This window comes from Dendropsophus ebraccatus, chromosome 14, assembly GCF_027789765.1.
Source record: "Dendropsophus ebraccatus isolate aDenEbr1 chromosome 14, aDenEbr1.pat, whole genome shotgun sequence".
Lineage (NCBI taxonomy): Eukaryota > Metazoa > Chordata > Amphibia > Anura > Hylidae > Dendropsophus > Dendropsophus ebraccatus.
This window is the reverse complement of record NC_091467.1, coordinates 12,474,231-12,497,551: the sequence shown is the minus strand read 5'-3', so window position 1 is coordinate 12,497,551 and position 23,321 is coordinate 12,474,231. Positions and strand designations below refer to the sequence as shown.

The 23,321-nt window shown below is 43.5% G+C and overlaps 1 protein-coding gene across 1 annotated transcript in view; it reads left to right on the top strand.

Annotated features, from left to right (window-relative positions):
- Positions 1–23,321, top strand: part of LOC138773000 (arf-GAP with SH3 domain, ANK repeat and PH domain-containing protein 2-like) — a 125,105-nt gene that overhangs the window by 45,779 nt on the left and 56,005 nt on the right. The window contains exon 2 of the mRNA XM_069953859.1: positions 6,267–6,339. Coding sequence (XP_069809960.1) covers positions 6,267–6,339 — 73 coding nt within the window. The remainder of the gene's footprint in view (positions 1–6,266; positions 6,340–23,321) is intronic.

The window sequence follows — 23,321 nt, the reverse complement described above, 5'->3', positions numbered from 1 at the left end:
CTGCTGCCACCTCCGTCCATGTCAGGAGTTTTCCAGAGCAGGAGCAATTCTCCATAGAAAACCTCTCCTGCTCTGCACAGTTCCTGACATGGACAGAGGTGGCAGCAGAGAGCACTGTGTCAGACTGGAGAGAATACACTACTTCCTGCAGGACATACAGCAGCTGATAAGTACTGGAAGACTGGAGATTTTTAAATAAAAAAAAAAAATTACAAATCTATAGAACTTTCTAAAACCAGTTGATCTGAACGAAAACATTTTTCACCGGAGTTCCCCTTTAAACTCAAAAGTCTTGAAATAGATGCTTTTCAGTCAAAACTTTGCATGCATGTAGGAAATGACCTGAGCCATCTACATTGGAGCCTTTGAAACTAATGAGGGCGGTGGTTCTCCGGGCACAGGTACATCGGCTTCCTATTTTTACATTTTGCCAATGTCTCTGCCAAAGAGGCCACAAGTGTCATGTGAACCTTTCCTTACTCATTATCAGACTTACTGACATAGAAAATTTTTCTATATAATAGTAGGAAAATGTTCTGTATATTGTAACTAGAATAGAGTGTAGGGAAGGCTATAGACCAGAGATGGGGAACCTGCGGCCTTCCAGCTGTTGCAAAACTACAATTCCCATCATGCCAGGACGGCTAAAGCATGATGGGAATTGAATTGTCATTTGCAACAGCTGGAGGGCTGAAGGTTCCCCATCCCTGCTATAGCTGTTGATGGGACAGTGCAGTGACAAGTGCTTAGGTTAACCTAGCGATATAGTTGATCCTGCACTGTGATAAATAGTCACTCTGCTGCATTAGGTGAAGCTATACTTTCTAAGATCACATATTAAAGGGGTAGTCCAGCAAAAAAACTAAAAATCTTTTTCAGGTCTTCCAGTACTTATCAGCTGCTGTATGTGCGGCAGGAAGTGGTGTATTCTTTCCAGTCTGACACAGTGCTCTCTGCTGCCACCTCTGTCCATGTCAGGAACTGTCCAGAGCAGGAGAGGTTTTCTATGGGGATTTGCTGCTGCTCTGGACAGTTCCTGACATGGACAGAGGTGGCAGCAGAGAACACTGTGTCAGACTGGAGAGAACACACCACTTCCTGCAGGACATACAGCAGCTGATAAGTAGTGGAAGTTCTAAAATTCACCCCTTTTAATTATAAGAGACATATGTAATTGTAAGAGACTTATCCTCCTCTGTGTCTTCTGTGCAATAGGGAACTATCAGCAAGTTCCCCTTTAAATGCTATTCCTCGCCAAGAAACAATGTAATCTGTCTGTTTGTATGAGCCCATATCCTTACACAGCAGGAATAAGCTTATTTATAGCTATATCCTTTTATTCAGACTATGCTGATATCTACAGATATTTCCTGCAGTAAACCATTTGGATACCAGGCATTTCGGGTGATCCTGCATTATATATCATATCCCAGATAATATAATATAATATAATATATAATAATAATATATAATAAGATAATAGGACGACGCTCCTGATCCTTCCAGCTCATCTATGATCTATAAAATAATTGAACCTGTATTAAGCCACACTGATAATTGTCCCTCCACGCACCATCAGTGTATTAGTGTAAGGGCCCTGTGCGGGATCCCTCTATAATAGAACTGTATTAGTGTAAGGGCCCTGTGCGGGATCCTTCCATAATAGAACTGTATTAGTGTAAGGGCTCTGTGCGGGATCCTTCCATAATAGAACTGTATCCATGTAAGGGCTATGTGCGGGATCCTTCCATAATAGAACTGTATCCATGTAAGGGCCCTGTGCGGGATTCTTCCATAATAGAACTGTATCAGTGTAAGGGCCCTGTGCGTGATTCTTCCATAATAGAACTGTATCCATGTAAGGGCCCTGTGCGGGATTCTTCCATAATAGAACTGTATCAGTGTAAGGGCCCTGTGCGGGATCCCTGTATAATAGAACTGTATCAGTGTAAGGGCCCTGTGCGGGGTTCTTCCATAATAGGACTGTATCAGTGTAAGAGTCCTGTGCAGGATCCTTCTATAGTAGATCTGTATCAGTGTAAGAGTCCTGTGCAGGATCCTTCTATAGTAGATCTGTATCAGTGTAAGGGCTCTGTGCGGGATCCTTCCATAATAGGACTGTATCAGTGTAAGGGCTCTGTGCGGGATCCTTCCATAATAAATCTGTGCCATGACACTAGCTTCTCGCTGCAGGAAGTATTTCATACTGTACTTGTAATATGATTGTTGCTTCTCCCCTGTATTATGGGCCGTTCCTATGTCTGATACCGTGGGTGCAGATGTATCACTATGTCCTCGATGACTCTGCAGTGCGGGCTCCTCCCTGATGAAGACTTCAGGGACGACCATTGTCTGCAGCAGGAATTGTCTTCATAAAGACCTTCACTTCCTCCTCGCGTTGACACATCTTACACGGTCTGAAGGGATTGGTGGTTATGCAGTTCCCTAATTTATTAAAGCGAGAGAACTATCTAACCCGCTGACATGTCCCTATAGGGCGCTGAGGATGAAGGTAATTTTCTTACCTTGATCCTCAGCACTGTTTCTAGTGCTATTTCTAGTTTAACCTTGGCTAGTGAATCCTTTTAGGGCACAGGGGGCAAGACTGTTACCCCAGTGCACCACCTCTCCCCCCAGGCAGTCCATCTCCTGTTTAGTAGCCAGGGGTGGACTAGTGCACTGGGGTGACATCTTCGCCCCCAGTGCACTAAAATGACTCATTAGCATAGGGGTGAAACTGGAAATAGCATTGAAGCCGTGCCAAGGATGAATGTAAGAAACCTTCATCCTCAGCGCACCAGTGCCATTCTATTCATGTGCAACACTGAAAGCAATTGTACCTGATGGAACATTCACTATTTAATATAATTTAAAGGCTTTGTCGGGCAGTTGCATGTAACAAGGGGGGTTATTGCAACTGGGTCTCAAGTGAAAGGGATAGATCCCCATGCGAGCCATGTTTGAGCTATATCTGTGGATGTGGAGTGGGAGTGTCACCCACTTAAAGACATTACCGTGATCACTATGTGAGTGCACAAAGGACTAACGTTGTTTCTGTACATAGTGCTGTTATGTTAGGATACAAAAGAGTATCTGAGGCACCATAACTGTAACCAATAAGGGCACTATTATGGTGTGGGGACTACTTTTACTGTTACACCAAGGGAGGCATTATTATCATCAAGGCCCTCCAGCTTTGGCTGTCCGGGCATAATGGGCATTGTAGTTTTGCAATAGCTGGAGAGCCAAAAGTTCCTTATGCTTGCACTAGGTCTTTATGGGCGTCAGGTTTGTACACAGATGGGGAAAAGGAGGAGAGAGTTCTGGAGTGAGGGAGTGAAAGATGTCTGTCAAATTCTGAGTACACGAGTCATGGCTGGAAGAAATCCATAGTGGTCTGAGCCAAATTGAGAGACGACATTACCTGTGAGTCACTGGATTTACCTGCACTGTGCTCAGTTATATAGTCTGCAATGCCTGTGTAGAGCAAGTATTTACCACTATGGTAACTGTATTGGGGGGGTTGATTTTTGTGTTTAATTGGCAATATTGGTCTTTTTTATTTGTTATTTATACAACAATAACATATTACTATTTAATCCCTATGTGGTGGTCTTGTTAGCCTCGATATGTCATGATGTGATGGGTTTTATTTCTCCCTTGTATAGTGGTAATATTGTAAGTATATGGTAATAATGTGTCCCTTGTATAGTGGTAATATTTGGTAGCTGTATTGCTGTATGTGGGGTGGTTTGGGGGGTGAAAACATATCTGTATAGCCCAGGGGCGTAGCTAGGATTTATGAGGCCCCATAGCAAGAAATTGTAAGGGGCCCCATGAATCCTATACAAGGTCCCCCCACCCATGCATATTCTCTCATGACCTGAAAGGTGATGGTGCCAGGCAGCGTCTCTGTTGGGTGAAGTAGGGGGCTGGAGTAGTGCGGTGCAGGTGAGGGATGTTGGGTTGCCAACAGGAGGTACAGGTGGCGGATGGCACCAGTGAGCAGTGCCTGCTCCCGTTTCTGTCTGGAAGGGTAATGACGGGAGGGTGGGAGGTGCAGGCCGCCACTAATGGCAGTGTCTGATCCTGTCACTGTTGTGGGGAGCCACTTTCTTTTTGAGGTGCCACCCGCTAGTATCAGGGAGACAGACCACATGTTTTGCTGTTGGGGGCCCCATAGCAGTCGCATGGTCTGCCTCCATGGTAGCTACCCCACTGGTATAGCCCACAGCTAAGTTTTCCTGGAGCCCATAGGACTGGAACAAGTTGCTGATAAATTATTATTTGGAAGGAATGATGGCCCTGTGATTTCATCAGTAAGATAGCGATTCTAATTCGGAGTTATAAACTAATACTTTTATATGAATGTGAACACATTGAGGGATTTTTCCAGCTTGTGCCCATTACAGAGCGGCTATCAGCAATGGATAGGTTAATGTGAATTCTGTCTGGTGCTTCTGCAGTGACTCAGGCACAGGAATCCAGAGCGGGCCACTTATTGGATTGGGACTCCCAAAAGGATGACTTTAATTGCATCAACGCTGATATTTACCCAGTCTGCTTGGTGTGCCCATCCCCCCAGATATACTGTTCTGCTGCCAGGCTCCCAGTGGGCACAACAGGAAGTGTTGAGAATTTTCACATTTCTGTGCCTTGAGACCTGGGCCCATTAACACCCTGCAGTGGGCGCTATATAAGGATCTATTCTGTGTATATATATATATATATATATATATATATATATATATATATATATATATATATATATATATATATATATATAGTGTGTGTGAAATAACCTATTGTAAAAGGTCATTCTGGCTTTAGAGACGCGGATTACCCATCATCCTGTTTATTACTACAAAAGCTTAATGCACATGGGACTGCAGACCAGGCTGACTGACATTAGACGTCTAACAGGCTATAGCTTCCATTGTTTGTCTGAAGCTTTCCCTACATGTTACATAGCCGCTGGTAGCACGCTGTCTCGGCCGACAACTCTCTCTCCCAATTCCCTCTGACAAATAGATTTTTAATGGAGAGTGGTCGTAAGCGGCTTCCACATCTCTAGGGATAAGGTATAATAAAATCCGGCTGTCCATTATTTACTCCCCTGGTGTTATCTGGTGGATGAATATTGGAGGGCATAGAAGAAGTGACCTCATTTTGTTTTGAAGGGGTACCCTAGAGGGGAAAAATAGTTTTTATATCAGCTGGTGTCAGAAAGTTATATAGATTTGTCATTTACTTCTATTTAAAAATCTCCAGTCTTCCCGTACTTATCAGCTGAAGAAAGTGGTGTATTCTTTCCAGTCTGACACAATGCTCTCTGCTGCCACCTCTGTCCATGTCAGGAACTGTCCAGAGCAGTAGCAAATCCTCATAGCAAAACCCTATTAACTGTAGGTAGCAGAAACAACAAAAAAGAAAAGAAAAAAAAGAAAACCTCTCCTGCTCTGAACAGTTCCTGAGGTGGCAGCAGAGAGCACTGTGTCAGAGTGGAAAGAATACACCACTTCCTGCAGGGCATACAGCAGTTGATAAGTACTGGAATACTTGGCACATGTCCCTGTTCTGCAGCTGGTGTCCTAACAACATCTATATCAGAGATTGGGAATCATCAGCCACAGTTCCCATCATGCCCCTAGTGCTAAAGCTTTGGCTGTCCAGGAATGATGGAAATTGTAGTTTTGCAACAGCTGGAGGGCCGAAGGTTCCCCATCCCTGATCTGGAACCTCCCCTACACGGTGTATTCCAGTTGCATAAATTTATGGATATATTAAAAAAACTGGTTTCAAATCAACTTTAAAATTTTTTTTTAAAATTTACTTCTATTTAAAATCTCCACTCTTCCAGTACTTATCAGCTGCTGTATGTCCTGCAGGAAGTGCTGTATTCTTTCCAGTCTGACACAGTGCTCTCTGCTGCCACCTCTGTCCATGTCAGGAACTGTCCAGAGCAGCAGCAAATCCTCATAGAAAACCTCTCCTGCTCTGGACAGTTTGTGGGCTGAATACTGTGAGCCTATGGCAGTATCCATGTTTTCTTGGCAGCCCTAGGGCGGCAATCAACTTCTCCAGATCCCGGAGTCAAATGCTGAGTGTTCAGGTGCAGAGAATGTTTCAGAACCTGTACAGTTCGTCAGATCCGCTCACACTCACTAGTGTTTTGAGTTGACCACCACTTTATCTTGTAGATCAGTGATATATCAAGTAGCTCATAATCGTAACCTGGTGTAATTTTTTTTATTTTTTTTTTGTAGGCATTGGACAATGACCGGACAGTTCTCAACAAGATGAAGAAAGCCGCCAAAGCTAAGAACAGTGCCGGCGAAGGTGGGCTCGAAATACTAAATAATATTTTCACATGATATATGCTCAATGTATGACTTTCTGATTAATCCTGTTAATCCAGGGATACCATTTGGATGTTGAACTATGGGGTATCTATATTATTAGATTGTTAGTATGCAGAAATGAGCGTAACTGGAGCAGCTTGAGTCAGAAAGTTATATAGATTTGTAATTTACTTCTATTTAAAAATCTCCGGTCTTCCAGTACTTATCAGCTGCTGTATGCCCTGCAGGAAGTGATTTATTCTTTCCATTGTGACACAGTGCTCTCTGCTGCCACCTCTGTCCATGCCAGGAACTGTCCAGAGCAGGAGAGGTTTTCCACGGGGATTTCCTGGACAGTTCCTGACATGGACAGAGGTGGCAGCAGAGAGCACTGTGTCACACTGGAAAGAATACACCACTTCCTGCAAGGTATACAGCAGCTGATAAGTACTCGAAGACTGGAGACTTTCAAATAAAAGTCAATTACAAATCTATATAATTTTCCGACACCATTTGATTTTGAAGAGAAAAAAAAACACATTTCACCGGAGTCCCCCTTTAATGGTGGTTTCTTTGCGATATGTAACAATAGTCCAGATTTAGCTAGTCTTTGTATGAGGATAATCATTGTTACTGAGTGACTTGGGCGCTATGGGCTTATATATTGTACTTTATAGCTAATACAGCAGCTTTTATATAGTGGGTGATGGGGATTTCTGGATACAAAGAATGCGAGAGCGAGGATTTTTATTATTTCCTTCCAGTTGTATATGACATTGATCATGAACTGAGAGCTTCACTTATCTGGCCTTCTCGCAAACATAGCCGTGCTTTGTTATGGAGGAATACAATATCCTGTCTCTTCCCATTCATTGGCAGGTGGTGTGTGAGATATGTTATTGCTGATGTCCTTTCATATCTTGTCAGACAAGGCTTACACTCTGGAGCTTGCCGTTGTGCCCTGCTGTGCCCATTTCTCTCACTGCTTGCTGTGCCTGCACGGGGGCAGGGAGAGTTAGATGATGTGATGGATAGAAATGATAGCATACAGCATGCCCAGCAGTGCACTGTGCTGGAGAGGAGGCTTTTTTGGTTTTTTTTAGGTCATTGGAGAGCCAGCAGCTTGTTGCCTTTACTGACTGTGCAGATGCCGGTACTGTGTCAGTGTAATTATTAGAGAGATGTCAGTCAGGGAAGACTTTCTGCAGTCTAGGAACAGGCTGAGAATTGCTTTAAATCATCCTCATTAGACCTAAATATAGGGAATAGAGCCAAAAATGATGGGGGTTTATCTTCTCGTGGTGCCCCCTTCCCCCCATTGCAGAGTTTGTATAATCCTGTTAAAATGGGATACCACATACCCAAACATAGGCCCATGAATTTTAATAGCTCGAACATAGTCAAACATATATACGTTTTTGCATTTGAATGCTAAAGCGTCGTTTGCTGCACTTTAGAAAAGATAGCTACTAGCTGACTACATTCAGCCCATTAAAAGGGTCCAGGGAGCTGGAAAGATGCTGTCTATCCTCATTCCCCAGCTCTCTACTCCTAGGGCATTACAAATGCTGATTGAGGTCAGCTCACCTGCTTTGTCCACTCACGGTGCGCGGCAAAGCCCGAAGCCAGGGCAGTAAATGCAAAGGAAAAGTCCAGCACCAGTGTAGCGGATAAAATTATTAACGTCCTTCTTTATTTTCAAAACTTCACATAACAGGAAACAAACATGCGATTGTTAACAATCGCATTTTTGTTTCCTGTTATGTGAAGTTTTGAAAATAAAGAAGGACGTTAATAATTTTATCCGCTACACTGGTGCTGGACTTTTCCTTTACTCCTAGGGCATTGTCATCTTACAAGGTACAATTCAAAGATGAGTGGGGGTGTATGCGGTATCCCAATCATCTCAAATGCGAAACCATGTCGGCATGCAATATCCATTGTGCTACTGGACATTGCATGATAATATGGCAACCACTTCCTCTCTTCTTGCAGGGTATTCTTCTGCATCCAACTTGTTTTTAAGTTTGTATATTTTTGTCCTGTTTGTGAATGAATAAAGATAGATCTTGTAAATTTTTAAACATATTTTAAATTCTTAACAAATTCATAGTTAAATTCATAGTAAAATTTATGGAATCCAGAAATGGAGGGTAAATATGTAAATATTCTCTGCAAAGAGAGGATTTTTGGACAGTGCCACCATATACTGTTTTGAACATGTAGAGTATGTTACACGTATTTCTTGTGATCCACCAACCTACTTTCCCTGATTGACTTGAATGGCGTGGTGATGTAGTTCCATGCGTAGCGAGTGGCCGTGAATGTTGCAGGACAAGGAAAGAGTTTGAAGGGGCCGCAGCACTGGTTTAGCCCCTTTATTCTTCTGGTTGGTGGGAGTATTATAAGATGAACATCCCAATAATCAGAAAGTGATATCCAAGACGCTTTCTGTCACTGTCCGAGGTAGCAAGGGTCTGCGAGATGTCACTCCACAGAGTGGGCACATTGCCTGTATAGCGCTCTTACCGGATTGCTGATGTACATGAAGGCAGGCGATGGTTAATAGTGATCCTCACATTACTCTGGTCTCTGTGAAATACATGTAAAGAAAAAATCAATTTGCACTTAAATTTTACAATGGATCCTCATATAAATGTGTTCTGGTCCTAAGAGATTTGTAAATGCCTTTTCAAGGTGTGAATATTGTCTACACTGTTGGCAGGTTTTCTATATATGTTTAGCAGTCCTTTCAGATTTGTGGGATTAAAAAGATGGATAAGAAGCTGCTGTACCTTCGGGATTTATGGTCCATGTATATTTGAACAATTCCCTTTAAAACACTTTAAGTTGAGGTCTGAAAATTCATATATTAATAAACCCAATTCCTAAGCAGTAGAGATTTCATCTACTCTGAGATTAAAGGGGGACTTCGGGCTGGTGTTATTTTTAGTGTATGGCCGGGTAGGCGGTGGATATAGACGCCGCCTGTCACTTACCTCCCCGGTTCCAGCGCCGGGTCCCGGATCGTGCCACCCGTTCTCCCGTCCGGCTGCCGCTTCCTGGTCTGAGCTGCGGCTTGAAACGTGGCATTTCAAGGCAGCTCTGCCATTCAGCTATTGTAACTTGAGGGAACATTATAGAGAACAAGAAGCACTTTGTAATGCTAAAGGTTCAGCTGTCCAGGCATGATGGGAGTTGTAATTTTGCAACAGTTGGAGGGCTGAAGGTTCCCTACCCCTGGTGTATTGGGAATAGCTCCTGGAAAACAACAGCAATTTAAAGGGGTATTCCAATGATTTTTTTTTATTAACTGGCATCAGAAAGTGCCAGGCAGTGGTATATATTCTCTCCAGGCTGACACAGGAGAGGTTTCCTATGGGGATTTGCTACTGCTCTGGACAGTTCCTGACACGGACAGAGGTGGCAGCAGAGAACATTGTATCAGCCTGGAAAGAATACACCACTTCCTGCAGAACATAAATCAGCTGATAAGTACTGGAAGGCTGTAGATTTTTTTTTATATATATATATAGAAGTAAATTACAAATCTGTGCCACCAGTTGATTTGCTAAATTGTTTCGCTGGAGTACCCCTTTAAGTTTTTTTTTCTCCAGGCTGAGCATATGTTTAAAAAAAACAACAACTCTAAATACCCTTTAATGATGTCTCTCCTCTGATCTCCATACATAACATAAAAACAATCTATTCCAATTCTGTGTAGACTGCACCTGTACATGATATAATATACCCACCTGAGCCCCAATAGCTGTCTGTCTATCTCTCATATACGCCGCATATTATGAGCACCCGTATTTATATACTTCAGTAGCAATTCAACAGAACAGTAACATCTGCCACTGGGGCTGCAGAACAGATGCCAGATCATTATGTTTCAGACTCTCATGAGCGAGTGCCATCTGCATCTCTTTTATTAACTTACTTAAAAAAAAAAAAAAAAAAAAAACCCTCCAAACAACAACCACCTACACGCTGGCGTCCCCGGCTTGTAATGGCTTCAGCACCTTGGACAGGGCATCCTGCATGCCCGCCACCTTGTCAGCATTGCTTCTATACCTGCATTAGAGATGGTGCTGCAGTCAGCGGCATTGCCTATACTAAGTCCTATTAAGTAGAATGGATTTGATACCTAAAGTGACTGCTGTAATGTTCTGCATGTTCTCAGGGAATTATAACTGCTGAGCAATAGTTGGAGCATTGCCTGGTCGCAGATGTGAGTGCATGTAAGGTCTGAAGCAACTTCCAGCTTCTTAAGCTTCTTGCTAATAACTTTTCAGAAGTTCTGAAACTTGAATAGTTGCTCTGCAGAACTTAAAGTGTCACTGTCGTTTAATTTTTTTCTGCAGAAATCAATAGTACAGGCGATTTTAAGAAACTTTGTAATTTGGTTTATTAGCCGAAAAATGCATTTTTATCATGAAAAAGCAGTTTGAAGCTCTCCCCCCTGTCTTCATGATTTTCTATGGAGAGGGGAGGGGTGGAGGGAGATGAGGCACTAAAACAGGACAACAAAGAGTTAATTTACAGCTACATCACCAGGCTATCTGCTCTGAAGTCAGCACTGACCTCTCTGACCTCTGAATACTGGCTTTCACACAGGTCCCACTGTGTAATCCTTTGTTCTTTGCTGGCGACTAATCTCCCTCCTCCCCCCTCCCCTCTCCATAGATTACACAGGGCCCAACTGATGTAAAAGAGTCGAGATTTCCTGATAATGAGCAGTGGATGAGAGGAGGAGAGGGGGGACCTGGGGAAAGTCTTTTTGAATGCAAATAATGGCATATTTGCCTTATAAACCCAATTACAAAGTTTCTTAACCTCTTTAGGACCCATGTCGTACCGGTACGTCATGGATCACTGTCACTTAAGGACCCATGATGTAACGGTACGCGGGTCCTTTAAGAGGGCGCCGCGGCCGGCCGGGTCCCGATCGGGGGAGATACCCTGCTATAATACATAGCAGGCCATCTCTCCCTGTCGGCATGGAGGGTTGTTAACCCCCCCCATGCCGACGATCGCCGCTATTGGCTGATCAGCCCATAGCGGCGATCGGAACCTTTCCAGGCCATCGGTGGCCCGATGACCCGGAAGAAAATGGCGGTCGGTGCTGTCTGAGGACGGCACCGACCGCCATTACTGTAAAAAGTAATGGTGGTCACGGTACCACCGTCCCGATCGCCGTGAACGGCCAGCCGTTGCCGGCCGGCCGTTCACGGCGATCACAGTCCCCACAAGTAATAAATACCTGCTCCGTACCCCTCAGCTAGGTAGCTGAGGGGTCCAGAGCAGGTATTTGTACATTACTCACCTGTCCCGGGGTCCTGATCGGCGTCTTCCGGGTTCCCGGCGTCCTCTTCTTCTTGTCGGGTCTTCGGCTTCTTCCGTGATGTCCCGATCGGCTTGTTTCGGCTCCAGCGTCGTCTTTTTTCGTATTTTTCCGGCTCCAGCGTCGTCTTTTTTCGGATCTTGCGCTCTGCTGCCCCCTAGCGGCTGATAAGTGTAATACACGTATCAGCCACTATAGGGATGTTCAGAATGTAGTAAAAATATTTATTTTTTTTTTCCAATTTTTTTTTTTTCTATTTTCCGCACCCTATCGCCGCTGAGTGTTGATTAGCATCGCACGAAAGTGCGCTGCTAATCAGCAACTCCTCCTTTTTGGCGTAGGGTGTTTTTTTTCTATATCCTACTGCCACGGTCTGCTGATAAGTGCCGCACATAAGTGCAGCATTTCTCAGCAACACCATTTTTGGCGTAGGTTTTTTTTTTATACTTACTGTAAAGAACACGTAAAAAAACACTACATTACACCACACTACACTACACTACATTGAATAAAGTTTTACACTACACCACTACATACCCCATATACCAATCCCTATCGTTCGGGAACTGATCTTCCCATTGCTGGATAAAGGTCACCACCTGTACGGGGATAACTTTTATACCAGCGCCCCCTCTTCCGGTCCCTCGCTGCCCGAACTACTGTAGCTATCAGAAGTAGTAATAGAGCCCTAATATTTAGCAGCCATGGAGGGGACCCAGCGCTTCTGGATATGAAGGACCCCGTATTGCACCAGGACAACATTTTCCAGGTGACGTCCCCCACACTGGAAAACAGGAGACCCCAGAAGAAGTGCAGAGTGTGGCGTAACAGGGGGATCAGGAAGGACACCATTTACCAGTGTGACGCCTGTCCTGATCGCCCCGGCCTCTGCATACTGGATCGCTCCAAGGCGCACTACACGTCATTGGGGTTCTACATTATCTAAATTCTGTCCCTTATTCCTATTTTAGGGGTCACGTTGATCCAGGGATTATTCTGATCGCCAATATGGAGTCGGGAAGGAATTTTTCCCCTGTGATGAGGCTACTGTCGTCTGCCTTACAAGGGTTTTTTGCCTTCCTCTGGATCAACACAGGTTGAATTTGATGGACACCTGTCATTTTCAACCTTATAAACCAATAATTGGCCTAATACCCCCAAATAAATTAGAAACCCCCCACAAGTGACCCCATTCTGGAAACTTCACCCCATAAGGAATCTAACAAGGGGGGCAGCGGGTATATGGCCCCCTAGTGACGGCCACATTTGGGACGTGAAAATGAGCCGGGCTGGATTTGGATGGAATGGATTTCGAGGGGCCATGTTGCATTCAAAAGGCCCCTGTGTTGCCAAGACAGTTGAAACCCCCCACAAGTGACCCTATTATGGAAACTACACCCCTCAAGGAATGTAACAAGGGGTGTAGTCAGCATATGGACCCCACTGGTGACGGGCACAAATGTGGAACAATGTGACGTGAAAATGAAATATTAAATTTTTTACACTATAATGTTGGTTTAACCTTGAATTTATCATTTTCACAAGGGGTTAAAAGAGAAAAAAAAACATAAAATGTGTAGAGCAATTTCCCCCGAGTCCGTTAATACCCCACATGTGGACATAAAGCGCCATGTGGGTGCAGGGCAAGCCTCCGAAGGGAAGGAGCGCCATTTGGATTTTAGAGGTTGGATTTGGCTAGAATGGATGATGAACGCCATGTCGCATTTACAGAGCACTCGTGCTGCCAAAACACTGGAAACCCCCCACAAGTGACCCCATTCTGGAAACTGCACCCCTCAAGGAATCTAACAAGGGGTGCAGTGAGGATATGGACCCCTTGATGACTGGCACATTTGTGTCGTGAAAGTAAAAAAATGAAAATTTTCACTTTCACGTCACATTTTTCCACATTTGTGCCCGTCACCAGTGGGGTCCATATGCTCACTGCCCCCCTTGTTAGATTCCTTGAGGGGTGTAGTTTCCAGAATGGGGTCACTTGTGGGGGGTTTCCAGTGTCTTGGCAGCACGAGGGCTCTGTAAATGCGACATGGCCCTTGAAATCCATTCCAGTAAAATCCAGCTTCCAAAAGCCAATTGGCGCTCCTTCCCTTTGGAGGCTCGTCCTGCGCCCCCTTGGCACTTTATCGCCACATGTGGGGTATTTCTGTACTCGGGAGAAACTGCGCTACACATTTTGTGTTTTTTTTTTTTTCCTTTTATCCCTTTGTGAAAATGAAAAATTGAAGGCTAGAACAACTTTTTAGTGGAAAAAATACTTTAGTCTTTTTTACACCACATTGTTCGGAAAATCTGTGAAGCACCTGTGGGGTCCAAATGCTCACCGCACCCCTTGTTACATTCCTTGAGGGGTGTAGTTTTCTAAATAGTGTCCCTTTAGGGGTGTTTTTTAGGTTTTGGCACCCCAGAGCCTCTGCCAACCTGAAGTGGTACGGTCAAAAATGACCAAATATAACGAAGCCATTGAAATGCACTAGGCGCTCACTTATATCTGAGGCTTGTGGTTGTGTCAAATAGCGCAATAGGGCCACATATGGGGTATTTCTATAAACTGCAGAAACGGGGCAATCAATATTGGGGTGCATTTCTCTGGTAATAGGTTTATAATTATGAAAAATATTGGATTACAATAAAATCTCTGCACAGAAAATTAAAATTTTCAAATTTCTTACACTATTAGCTTTTATTTCTGTGACTCCCCTAAAGGGTTAAAAAACTTTCTGGATGTGCTTTTGCAGAGTTTAGGGGGTGCAGTTTCTGAAATGGGGTGCTTCGTTGGGCTTTCTAACACACAGTCCCCTCAAATGAAAATGAAATATAGTTTAATAAATGCAGCCAACATAAAGTAGACATGTTGCTAATGCTATTTAATATATAATTTATGTGGTATAACCACTTTCTGTATAAGCAGAAAAGTTTTAAAGTTGGAAAAATGCATTTTTTCACAATTTTTCACGCTATTTTGGTTTTTTTCATAAAGATTCGTTATAAGTATCGACTCCAATTTACAAGAAATGCGAAGTACAATATGTCACGAGAAAACAATCTCAGAATCAGCCGGATAGGTAAAAGCATCCCGAAGTTATTAATGAATAAAGTGACACTGGTCATATTCATAAAATTTGCTCCGGTCCTTAAGGCCATTTCAGGCCCGGTCCTTAAGGGGTTAAAATCGCCTGGACTATTGATTTCTGTAAAAAACAAAACACGACAGTGACTCTTTATTGCCTATGCAAGATCTAGGCTGTGTGTGTGTGTGTGTGTGTGTGTGTGTGTGCAGATCTTCTCTAGTAAGTCAGGTTACCCCTTACACTATGGAAAGTGGCTCAGGTTAAAGCGACTCCGTACTCACAATCTGTCCCCCCCAAACCACTTGTACCTTCGGACTTTTAAATGTACAACTCCGTGCCCTACGGCCGGGGCTTAGAATATCTGTGCCCTAACTTTGCAACACCCCTCCGTCCCTCCTCCCCACCCTCTTCATTATTAGGAATGCCACTGGAACATTTTCTCCATGCTGAACATTGCACAGGTGTCTTAACGATCCAGCCCATGTGCCGGGCTGACATAGGAGGCAATCTATCATAATGATGATGGGGGGGGAAGGACGGACAGAGAGGTTGTGCCAGCCTAATGCATACACAACCTAGGCCACGCCCATTGGGCACAGGGCTGCCAGTTTAAAAGTTGTTTTTTACGACAATAACTGCATCACCTGCCGAACGGACCCCAGGACAGATCTTGGATTAAAAGCAGCTATCCGACGTCACAAGTGGTTTGGGGGGGGGGGGGGGGGGGGGGGTCAGATTGTGGGTACAGAATCGCTTCAAAGGGGTAATTTGGTTAAAACTAATTGTTCTTAAATCAACTGGTGTCAGAAAGTTATACATATTTGTAATTTACTTCTATTTAAAAATCTCCAGTCTTCCAGTCTGACACAGTGCTCTGCTGCCACCTCTGTCCGTGCAGGAGCAGGAGAGGTTTTCTATGGGGATTTGCTGCTGCTCTGGACAGTTCCTGACACGGGCAGAGGTGGCAGCAGAGAGCGCTGTGTCAGACTGGAAAGAGTACACCACTTCCTGCAGGACATACAGCAGCTGATAAGTACTGGAAGACTTGAGATTTTTAAATAGAAGAAAATTACAGATGTATATAACTTTGTGAAACCAGTTGATTTGAAAGAAAAAGATTTTCACTGGAGTACCCCTTTTAAAGGGGTGGTTCAGGATTAGAAAAACATGGCTGCCTTCTTCCAAAAACAGCATTGCACTTGTCTCCAGTTTGGGTGGGGTTTTGTAATAAGGCTCCATTCACTTCAATGGTACTGAGTTTTTTTTGGTAGATCATAATACATTTCTGTGGAACAGGGATGGGGAACCTGCGGCCGTCCAGCAGTTGCAAAACTACAATTCCCATCATGCCTGGACAGCCAAAGCGAAGCTTTGGCTGTCCAGGCATGATGGGAATTGTAGTTTTGCAACCGTTGGAGGGCCGCAGGTTTCCCATCCCTGCTGCGGGCCTGTCATCTAGGGGGAGATTTATCAAACATGGTGTAAAGTGAAACTGGCTCTGTTGCCCCTAGCAACCAATCAGATTCCACCTTTCATTTTCCAAAGAGTCTGTGAGGAATGAAAGGTGGAATCTGATTGGTTGCTAGGGGCAACGGAGCCAGTTTCACTTTACACCATGTTTGATAAATCTCCCTACTAAGTTTCCTGACAAGAACCCAATTTGCATTGTATAATATACACATTCCTGCTGAACTATTACCCAGACACGAAGTTTTATAAAGTATATAGAAAGTATGTTAATTATAAAGTTCAGAGAATGGAAATTGCAGCAGCTCAGCAATCTTTGCACTTAATAAGCTTATTTCCCTGCCACTATGCAAAGCATTAATCCCAATCCGAAATGATTTTCCTTATCTAGATATTGTCTGCGAAAACGACTAGCCTTCATTTACATAATCATCAGTCTTCCAATTAGAACGGCATTCTAATAGTTGGGTAAATCAATGGAAATTGTTCATGTATATTGTGGACTATGGTTAACCAATAAATAAAGGGGAACACAGAGAAAATAACTGTCCAGAGCAGCAGCAAATCCCCATAGAAAACCTCTCCTGCTCTGGACAGTTCCTGACATGGACAGAGGTGGCAGCAGAGAAAGAATACACCTCTTCCTGCAGGACATACAGCAGCTGATAAGTACTGGAAGACTGGAGGTTTTTAATAGAAGTAAATTACAAATTTGTATAACTTTCTGACATATTTTTTTTAAAACTATTTTTTTTTTTACCAGAGTCCCCCTTTAATTCCGTATCAGTAGCCAATTGTTGCCGTTTCAGGCTGTTGTGAGGTTTCGGTCTTGCTTTGACAGTTCAATTGTTTCCTATAATTCTTCTGCAGACTGTCTCACACGCGTCTGTCTCTGTAGGTCTCACACGCGTCTGTCTCCGTAGGTAATCCCATATAGTCTTGATGATGCTGAGTTCAGGACTCTGGAGGACATACCATCTGTTTAAGACCTTCTTGTTATTCTCTTCACCGAGCTTCTTTTTGACCTTGGCCATGTGTTTGGGTTCTTTGTTCTGCCGCAGAATACAGCTCAGTCCAATCTCACACCTGGCTGTATTACATGGAAGGGAATCTGCTTATACTGGTCATGACTAATACATAATGTTACATCAGCAGGGGAGGTGATATACTACATCTTTTATAGTTTTGCCTGTTTTCTATATTTAATACAGTGCTACTACATTCGGCCACTAGGTGTCTCACTTTCCGGAAAGCTGAAGCCCAAGCTCAGTCACTAAGGCCATTTGGTCTTTAGTAACAGCAAAAAAAAAACAAAAAAAAAACCAAAATGCTGGAAGTGATGTCAGTTGGCTCGGTAAATATTGGCAACCATGCACTGTTGCAGACAAGTGTGTGTGTGTGTATATATATGTATATACATATAATATATATATGTATGTATGTGTATATATGTATGTGTGTATGTATGTATGTGTGTGTGTATATATATATATATATATATATATATATATATATATATATATATATATATATATATATACTGGGGCACTAAACTAAACAGGCCAGTGGAGTGACTAGTAATATCAAAATGGACAGCATACATAAGGGAAGCTTTAAAGAGATAGTCCAGAAAAACTTTTCCTCTATACACAGGATAGGGGAAACTTAAGCGATCATGGGGGTCCAGTCTCTGTACCCCCCCTCCAATCTCCGTATTGGCCCCTGCCTTCTGTGTCATAAATAGAGCCCCTGGTACGGCACGTGCCCCCCGTCTCTATACATTCCTATGGAGATGCTGGAAACAGCTGAGGAAGCTGGAAGATGGCTGCATTCAGCTCTCTCCGGCACCTCCATAGGAAAGTATAGAGCTGGGGGTCACTTGCCGTACTTCTTCTTCTGGGCTTCTGATGACAAGCGCTGATCTTGGTGATCAGAAGTTGTTGTTTTTTTTTTACTGGGCCTTCACAACCTGTCAGGTCAGCGCTTGCTATTACACATGCCGGCAGGGAGTAGGTAAGGGATCCAAGGTGCTGCCCAGGTAATCGCTAGATCGTCCAGGCAGCCAATAGAAGGTAGCGGCAGCCCGCTCCTATTAAACAGAGCAACAGCAGCAGATCACTGCCATCGGGATCTTTCATTTTTCAACATGTTGAAAGCTAACGATCAGCTGACATCGTGCATGTTGGCTGATCGTTGTCTTCTATTACACAAGACTATTATCAGCTGTAGCTGCAGATAATCACTTTTTGTAATGGGGCCTTAAATCTATGGGCCGTCCAGGTTGAAAGTGGAGAGAAATGCATCTCACCACAAACTTCTGGCTCGTTCTCCTGAACACTTATGGTCCCTTTACACACAGCGGTTATCGTTAAAATTTTCGCGATAACGATCACATTTGAGTGATAATCGGCTCGTGTAAATGCTGTGTACAATCAAGCGACGAGCGATAAATCGTTCATCATGATCTTTCAACATGTTCTAAAATAGTCGTCGGTCGTTCGCAGATTGGTTCATCTAAATAGTCTTTCAACGATTCACCCTATGTGTGATATGGGCTTAAGTGATCTTAAAACGATCGTAATAACGATTTTTTCAAATGATTTGTTGTTCCATCTAAACACTGACCGTTATAAAAAAACACATTGTTACTTCTAAATTGTTAATCGTTCGATTGCGCAAATTATCACCGACCGCGCTTTGCTATGTGTAATAACGGCTGATGTGCCGATGTGCGACCACCAGCTAACAGTTCACAAATTGCCTCTCCGCCCATGGTCTTCTCCTGCCCTCTGCTCGCTTCCCGTTCCCGCAGCTGCAGCTTCAGAGCGGTCGTGGCCAGTGATTGGCTTAGTGGCCTGTCAGCTCAGAGAAGCGGCAGCAGGTGGTGCTGGGAAGTGAGCAGAGGGCGGGAGAAGACCAGGGGCGGAGAGGTGATGTGTGAACAGTTTAGGGCCCTATTACACGGGACAATTATCGTTTATCTTTTGGATTGGAATGATTATCTTTTAGTGTTATAACAGACAACGATTAATCGACCAACGAGAAATCATTGGTCGTTTGATAGAATTTGGACCTATTTTTATCGTTGATCTTTAGCAAATCGTCGTTCGGTCGTTCACAGTAGCAGCAAACACAGTAGCGACGACAAGACAACCACAAGAATGATCGCAAGTAACAATCATCGTTCCGTGTAATTGGGCAAACGATTTGCGGTAGTTTCAGATCGTTTATGGTTAATGGTTGATCGTTGAAAAATCGCTTTGTATAATAGTACCCTTAGAGCATGGGCTGCATGGACATCGCCAACGGTTATAAAGTCGTGTAATAGGCAGATCGGCGCTTATCTACATTATTGATTGGGCCTTCGTCGGCCTGTCTTATAGGACCGTTATCGCTAGCCTTTTTACTCACACCAGTTGTCAGGATTTTTTGACGATCAACAATAAACCATAAACGATCTGAAACGATTTCTCGTTGGTCGTATAATCGTTGTCTGCTATTACACTTAGCGATTATTTGTTCAAATCCGAACGATAACAATTTTTCTAACGATAATTGTTCCGTGTAATACCACCCTAGGTGTTCCTAAAAATGCTCCCTCAGCTGATAATCGGCCTGTGTGAACTGGATCTAGTAGGAGAACGAGGACGTGCGGGACAGGAAGAGATTGCCTGAGAATAGTATAGCCTGGAAATCTTCTATATAGAATTATCAGCACATTTACTGAGCAGTAAGCAGCCGTGGTAACACTTCTCTGTTGTCACACCTGAGGAGTAAGAAGATCAATCAAAAAACTTATCAGCCTTCTCAATGAACATGAGAACTCCATTATGTTAGATGCGTATGCGTCTCACCATCTGGTTGGGAGGCTTGTTGTAAGCATCAGGGGACTTCGCTGGTGTTTCTTCTGTACTTTTTGAATAGTTGGTGTCAGATTAGAACGCTTGTGTATTTTTAATGCCTGAAGATGATGGTTTTAGCTTACCAGTATGTATGCCTCTAAAGGAGCTGGTGCTGTGCATATTATATAGTTATATATAAGTGGTCATGTATATAGTATTATGCAGTATGTAGTTTCTGTAGGCACTACTCAACAGTAGAGAGAACCTGGAGAAGGTGGATGCAGCCCTAGGATTGTCTGGAAAACATGGATACAGGGTATGGCCTATGGCTGTGTCTCTCTTCTCCAGGCAGTCCTTGGGCTGCGTCCACCTTCAGGCAGGGGCATTACACTGACGATTGCCTGGGTTTGTGTAAATCTTAAAGGGAATCTGTCACTAGGTTTATTCCAGCTTTAAATAAAAGCAGCATAAACAGATTTGTGTATTACTTACATCATTCTGTTCAGCCGTTCTCCTAATATGCAGGAGAATAGGATTCTTGCCTCACCCCTTCCCCTCTCCTCCAGCTGCTGATTGACGGTTTACTGCCTATACACAGCATGGATAGATAACTGCCAATCAGCAGCTGGTGGGCGGAGTTTTCTGCTTCTCATGAATATCCAGGACTACTGGGCTCACGCATGTAATGGATAGGACTGCTTATTGTCCATGTTATTCAAGAGGAGATCTCTAGATCAGCTGCACAGAACAATGTAAGTGATACATCATTCTGTTCAGCTTCTCTGTCACTAGTTTATGCTTCCCTGAGATAGGAAAGCATAACCCTACTGACAGAGTCTCTTCATAGAAAAAATCAATTTAAAAAAAAATTCACAGTAGTAAACAATCACTGCTCACCTCTTCCTGTGCCTTTGCCGTGCTGGCTTGCCGCTTCAGGACCGCTGCCAGGCTCCAGGATCTGCATTGGCTGTAATGTCACAACCCAGTTATTGGAAAGCCCGCTCAGCCTGTTTATTCTTCCGGCTGTGAATTTTTTAAATTGACGGACTTCTCCTGGACCTTTCAGCAAGTTTACTCATGTCTACTGAACAGGCCAGCCCCCCATGTCTGATGGTACATTGTTATAGCCATCCTTGAGCGAATAAACTCAGTGACATTACAAGACTCCTATAAATAACCCTCCTTAGATTCCGCTCCGGTGAAGACGGTAAAATACCTTTCGTTTCGATGCATTTTGACTCCTATTTACTGTTCAAGTGATTTGATTTGTCTCCCCAGGGCCTGATCTGTTAGATAATGGGGTCAGTGAGTCATAAACAGAATAGGTCATCACTTTCATGCTGCCCGAACCACAAGTAATCAGGGTGGTCTCCTCGCCCCTACAGCCTTGATTTGATAGATCTCTACCAGTTTGGGCATAGAGAGATATCGATCCATCAATGCTGGCAAATGGAGGCCACGGTGGTTCGGGCAGCATTTGCTCCACTGCAGATGAACCCACAGCTGTAGAAACGTCCTGACCTGATAGAAGAATTAGTCATCCCAGATGTAGGCAAGGTTTACCCTCACCTTAGTCCTTAGCACTGTATAGGACCCTATGTAGTCTCATATTCTAATCATAGTCCCTTCCATCTATCTCAGTTTTATGCAAACCAACATTTGTTAGGTAAGGATGTGTGAAGGAACATCTACTATATAGGGTTTATGTAACCTATGTAGCCGATTGTGGTGATGTAAAATAATACATTTGAGTAATTTTGTTTATTTAGTTTTTTTTACTCAGTGTCACTGTCGTATTTTATTTATTTTTTTGCAGAAATCAATAGTCCAGGCGATTTTAACAAACTTTGTAATTGGGTTTATTAGGCAAAAATGCCATTATCTGCATTCAAAAAGCCTTTCTTTAGATCCCCCCCTCCCTCCTCTCTCTCATCCACTGCTCATTATCAGGAAATCTTGTCTTGTTGCATCAGACATGCCCCTGTCTGTTCTATGGAGGAGGAAGGAGGGAGATTAGTCGGCAGCAGAGAACAAAGGATTATACATGAGGAGCTGTGTGAAAGCTTCTATTCAGAGGTCAGTGCTGACTTCAGAGGAGATAGCCCAGTGATGTAGCTGTAAATTAACTCTTTGTTGTCCTGTTTTGGTGCCTCATCTCTCTCCATAAGAGAACCATGAAGACAGGGGGGAGAGCTTCAAACTGCTTTTTCATGATAAAAATGCATTTTTCGGCTAATAAACCCAATTACAAAGTTTCTTAAAATCGCCTGGACTATTGATTTCTAAAATTACTAAAAATTAAACAGGTACACTTTAAAGTTTTATTTATTTTCAAATTATACACTATGACAATCGTTAACATGTCAAGATGACATAACTTAGCATTGTCCTGTACCAGCTATACACTAATTTTCTGGAGGATTCTAGGCGGCCAATGCAGTGAGAAGTTTTAGTAACATACTGAAACGTGGCAGACTATTGTTCTGATGTGAGTGTTCTACCCAAGTCAGTTTCCCATTTACGTATGAAGTGCAGTGTTGGGTTATCCTCCATTACCGCAGCAGATGCTCTAGAGATCTCCTCGCCTCCCTCTTTACCTCCCCCAATTTGTGATTCATAAACTGATTTAGTCAGATTCTCAGTTATCGGAAATGTAGAAACGGGGTCTCGGCTGTAACTCTTCATAGTGGTCCCTGCGCGGAATGTGATAAGTGTTGGTCAGGTACTCCAAGTCCACTAAATGTCCTCCGCTACAAATGTCACCTGATTTAGTAATGCGGTTCCCCCTCCGCAGGCTATGGTTACAGTCTGGGATGAAGCAGCCTATTACTTCCATGGGAATGGCTAAGTACCTCGTAGGGAGAAGTGACTGTCACATTTGAGCAGTTTATTGCCTATTCCAATTTCTTCTAACAATGGGTGTCGAGTCATTGTGGTGATGGATCAGCAGATGCCCACGTTCTACATCAGGGATGGGGAACCTTCCGCCCTCCAAAACTACAACTCCCATCATGCCTGGACAGCCAAAGCTTTAGCATGATGGGAATCGTAGTTTTGCAAACATCTGGATTGCTCAAGGTTCCCAATCCCTGCTCTGCATAGAAGGATACATATTGTGACGGGGGAAAAGATCCACAATAGATGGACATGGAGTCCTAGAGGCACTGTGATCTCTGCCGAGCCATGTGTACACGGAGGGTCTACTGTGGGGTAAATGCTGAGCGTGTACATGTCC